Genomic DNA, 4726 nt, shown 5'->3' with positions numbered 1-4726 from the left:
CATCTTGATATGAATTCTAAGGATTCTAACAAGGAATTATGTAGTTTCAGGCCAAGAGGAGCTAGGAGAAGCCTACAAACCATTAAGAGCCTAGACAAGTTGTGAGTGACTAAAATGAACTTAATGTTTTCAATGTTTGTGCATAAAATACTATGCAATTTCGGTAATGTTTGGTGATAAGTTTATACGTTCTTAAGCGACAAATGTCTTATGAATTGCATGGCATTTCTTCTCCAGCATATATATGTTTTATCGCATGCCAAGATTATATGTAAATTCATTACAAAAGTTAAGTTTCTATGATGAAGCATGCGTTTCCAGATAAAGGCTATGATTGAATGATTCATAATGTAAATGTTTTACTTTTAAAGCTTGATTTGATGCTAGAGAAAAACCTTGTACTGAAGGACTAAGAGAAGGTACCTCAGTAATAATACCTAAGGTGTTGATGATACTTAGTAAACTCCACGTGCACGTAGGTAGTTTTGAATGAGAGGTTGAAGTATGGATCTTTTGGCCAGATACAAATGTTGGGAGCTAGAGCGATATATGCTCGTTCTCAACTAAGGCTTAATGATGTTTATTGATGTTTATTGAGTTTTCTTCTCAAAAGTTTGATGAAGACTATGTTCGTACTTTAAAGGAAGTTGCTTGAAATTTTTTCTAGTATGTTTACATGTTTAATAATAATGTGAAGCGTGATGTAATATGATTTCTATAGTCACTCACTGGGCAACTAGCTCATAGTTTTCCTATGTTTTCCTTTCACAAGTAGTGGTCAAATTCCTCAAGGTTGATCCTGTTGTTGCTTGCCACTGAAAGACCCGGCTAGTTAAAACATTTTAGGTTAATGATCTATATCGATGCACACATGTTTTGAGGGGAAACAGGGTTTTGTTAGTAAAGTTTGGGCCAACTACAAATATTTTATCTGTAGATATTGTGTCAATGTTGTTAAACGTGTGATCATATAGAATTATGTTGAGCCTTGCGAATGTGAGCTAATTGTATAAGTTAATAATGTTTATCAGGTTGGCACTTCAAGAGTGAAATAAGAAAGTAAAGGTGGTAAGTGCTAGCAATAAGGCTAGTAACTGCTACCATCGCATCTTCTTCCAGGTTCATAGGATAATCTGGGAAGGGGGTGTGACAAGTTGGTATCAGAGCATAAGATTTTGGGAATGAGAGGGAGAGTTGATGCATAAGTCTAAGTCCCTAAAGTGTGAGTCCCTGACATGTGTACATTTTAAAAGGTGAAAAGTCGAGGCAAAGTGGCAGACAACGCAAGCACATAGGAGACAAGAATACTGACCCTACCGCTAGAGGCCCTGAGGTTAGGAAGAACCCACCGGGAAGAAAGAGAAAGGTAGTAGATCAAGGAAGTCGGGAAATGACGTCTGAGGGAGAGTCTAGTACTCCCCAGGTGAGGATAGATCCTCCACTAGAAGATATAGTTTTTGATATAATAGCACAGAGATTGGTAGCCAGTGTAGGCTCAGTACGGGCCGACCTAGAGAAGAAGTATAGTATTGAAAGGCTTAAGGCCCTAGGGGCTGTGACATTCGAAGGTACAGCAGACCCAGCTGAAGCTGAGGTATAGTTGGATGTAATTGAAAAATATTTTAATGTTATGGGCTGCCTAGAAGACAAGAAGGTAGGATTAGCCACATTCTTACTGCAGAAACAAGTAGAGAAATGGTGGAAGGTAGTATCCGTTAGACGAGTCAGTACGAATTCATTGTTATGGCCTGAGTTTAGGAAGGCCTTTGAAGAGAAGTATTACCCCAACTCTTTTTGAGATGCGAAAAGGGATGAGTTCCTTAGACTAACACTGGGAACAATGTCAGTGGCAGAATACAAGCAGAAATTTACAGAATTATCACAGTATGCTCTGCCGATTATTGCTGAGGAAAGAGATATATGTAGGAAGTTTGAGCAAGGATTGAGGAAAGAGATTAGAACTCCGGTGACATCTACGGCTAATTGGTTAGACTTTAACTAGTTAGTAGAAACAACAATACGAATGGAGTGGAGTTTAGCAGATGATGAGCTGTTGCAGAGAGGTGGTGAGGCTGTAGTAGGGCCAAGAGATAGGGGATCCTGACCCTCAGTTGCACGTCGGTCTAGTAGAAGTCAATTTAGGGATATGAGTTGGCAGGGATCTAGAAAGAGGATCAAGACCCAAGGCCATTGCAGTCAGCCGACCAGAGATGCCACGAGCTGGTGAGTCTGTAGCCAGTACAGATAGGAAACTAATGTGCCCTAGTTATGGCAAGAGGCATCTTGGAGTGTGCTATAGTGTAAGAGGGGTATGTTTCCAATGTAGTCAAGCAAAGCATTTGAAGAGAGATTGTCCCCAGGTGAACAAGGAAGCCCCAACAACACAGGTTAACCAATCGAAGGGCACTGGAAATCAAGGTAAAGGATCAAGTGGTGCCAAGCAGAAGGGTGTCGTAGGTCGACCCCAACAGAAAGGGCGAGTGTATGTCGTGACACACTAGGAGGAAGCAGAGTATCCAAATGTTGTGACTGATAGTATGATGTTATGTAGACAGTTTGCTTATGTTTTATTCGACCCTGGTGCCACACATTCATTTATATCTAGCATGTTTGCATCTAGTATAGATAGGTTGTCTGAGCCTATGTCTGAAGAGTTATATATCTCTACCCCTATAGGAGATGTGATAATAGTAGCATAATGTTATAAACATTGTGAGGTGCTGATCAATGGTCAGGATTTTTATGTTGATTTACTTCCCTTGGATTTGTTAGAGTTTGATGCCATCCTAGGGATGGATTTCCTAAGTAAATATCGTGCCTTAGTGGACTGTTACAAGAAAGAGGTCGTGTTCAGGAGATCAAACAGCCAGGACGTAATCCTGGTAGGAAGCAAAAGATTAACTGTAGGAAGTATGATATCAGCAGTGAAAGCTAAGAAGCTACTGAGCAAGGGATGTAAGGCTTATTGGGCTCATGTTGTGATTGCTCATGAGAAAAAGCTGAAACCAGAAGATGTTTTAGTGGTAAATGAGTTCCTAGATGTATTTCTTGAGGAATTATCGAGATTGCCACCCGATAGAGAATTGGAGTTCACTATTGACTTAATTCCAGGAACAACTCTCATATCATAGGCACCGTAAAGAATGGCGCCAGCTGAGTTAAAGGAGTTAAAGGTTCAACTGCACAAATTAATTGACAAGGGATACATGTTGGGTTTTATGTCCTAAAAACTCACAGTTTGTAAAATAAACATTTTCTATAATCAATATACTTGTTATTGATCTCATAAATTGAATGAAAGTCTAAATCTAATAAACTAAGACCCATGACTATTGTATGAGTACTTGAACTTTATATGGAGACATAAGAGTGGATCAGGTTCGAGTAAATAGTCAAAATGATCTATGGTACATGAATAAGGTTCGGTACCTTATTCTGGTAAAATCATTGGATGCGCCCTACTCTGTAGTTGTTACAAAGTGTTGTAAAGTGCTACATACGATGTGATCCTAATTGGTACATGTTATGATATAAGGAGTGGGGGCGTCCTATACAATGAGTTTGCATAAGATCAGGACCAAGAAATAAGTCACTCTTACTTTATAATGATGTTTACTGTTTAAGACTGACTATTTCACCTAAATGACCTAGGTAACTCGATCTTTATCCTGAGCTAACTATGAACTCCTGTTTATTCGGGATTGCCCTTAGATTTGCATAGTTGAGGGTTGGCTCAACAATGTCGACTTAATAAGACTCCCATTTCAGGGGAAAGACCGGATAGATAGCTCGGGACATAGGGTGCAAGATGGAGTTCACACCTACCCCATTTAGGGATAGGAGAAAGGTTGTTCTCTCAAGTACTGAATCCAGGTCTTGAACAAGGGGCCCCACCCTCTCACTAGGCTGAGAGAGTTTGGTTTAGTGATTGGATCACAAACCAATTGTTCATTACAGGATCACTAGGGACTTGAGGAATAAGACGTAATCTCGGGGGTAAAACAAATATTTGACCCAGCCGTTATTACGAATAACCTGTGAAGGTTCGACTTGCTGATTATGGTTAAATCATATCGACATAATATATCTACAGTAAGGGGAGTGCATTTATGTGCTTTAGTGGAGTCACCCATTAGTTAACGAATGGAGATTAATTTGGTCTAATGAGTTCACCCAATTAATTTCGGATCGTTGGAGGCCATGATCTGTAGGTCCGCGAGGTCCCCCTACTAGCTCGTAATGGGCTAGCTCTAGAATAGCATGATAAGTTAATTTGAAACGTTCAAATTAGAATTAAAGGAATTAGTAATTATATGAGATGTAATTACATGTTTAATTTTAGAATTAAACGGAATAGGAGAATTTATATATTTAAATATGATTTAAATATATAAAGATGGATATGTGTTAAAATTAGTTTAATATTTGATATTAAATTAATTAAATTTTGTTTAATAATTAATTTATGAAATTAATTAAATTTGACAACATTTGTACTTTTGGCCATGTTCGTGATTAGCCAACTATAACGATGACCACCATCATAAGACTGGTTCCACAATTTAAGATTTATGGAAGTAAAAAATCGTAAGCAAATAGGGTTTGTTGTTTGAAGTTTGACCATATAGTCATTAAGCTTTCGAACTTGAAATTTTGATCCTGTACTATATACCAAGCTCTTCGACATACTATTCTTATACTTGTGGTTAAAATTACTAGGCACATG

General features: G+C 38.4%; 1 protein-coding gene across 1 annotated transcript; it reads left to right on the top strand.

Annotated features, from left to right (window-relative positions):
* The first annotated feature begins 1840 nt into the window (after positions 1-1840).
* On the top strand, positions 1841-3131 carry LOC120072053. The gene is made up of 4 exons (XM_039024474.1): positions 1841-1986; positions 2159-2482; positions 2552-2681; positions 2736-3131. The coding sequence occupies exons 1-4, from the start codon at positions 1841-1843 to the stop codon at positions 3129-3131; spliced, it is 996 nt and encodes a 331-aa protein (XP_038880402.1).
* The last annotated feature ends 1595 nt before the right edge of the window (positions 3132-4726 follow it).

Source organism: Benincasa hispida, chromosome 2, assembly GCF_009727055.1.
Source record: "Benincasa hispida cultivar B227 chromosome 2, ASM972705v1, whole genome shotgun sequence".
NCBI classification, from domain to species: domain Eukaryota; kingdom Viridiplantae; phylum Streptophyta; class Magnoliopsida; order Cucurbitales; family Cucurbitaceae; genus Benincasa; species Benincasa hispida.
Note: the sequence above shows the minus strand (reverse complement) of the source record. Positions and strands in the feature narration are given on the sequence as shown.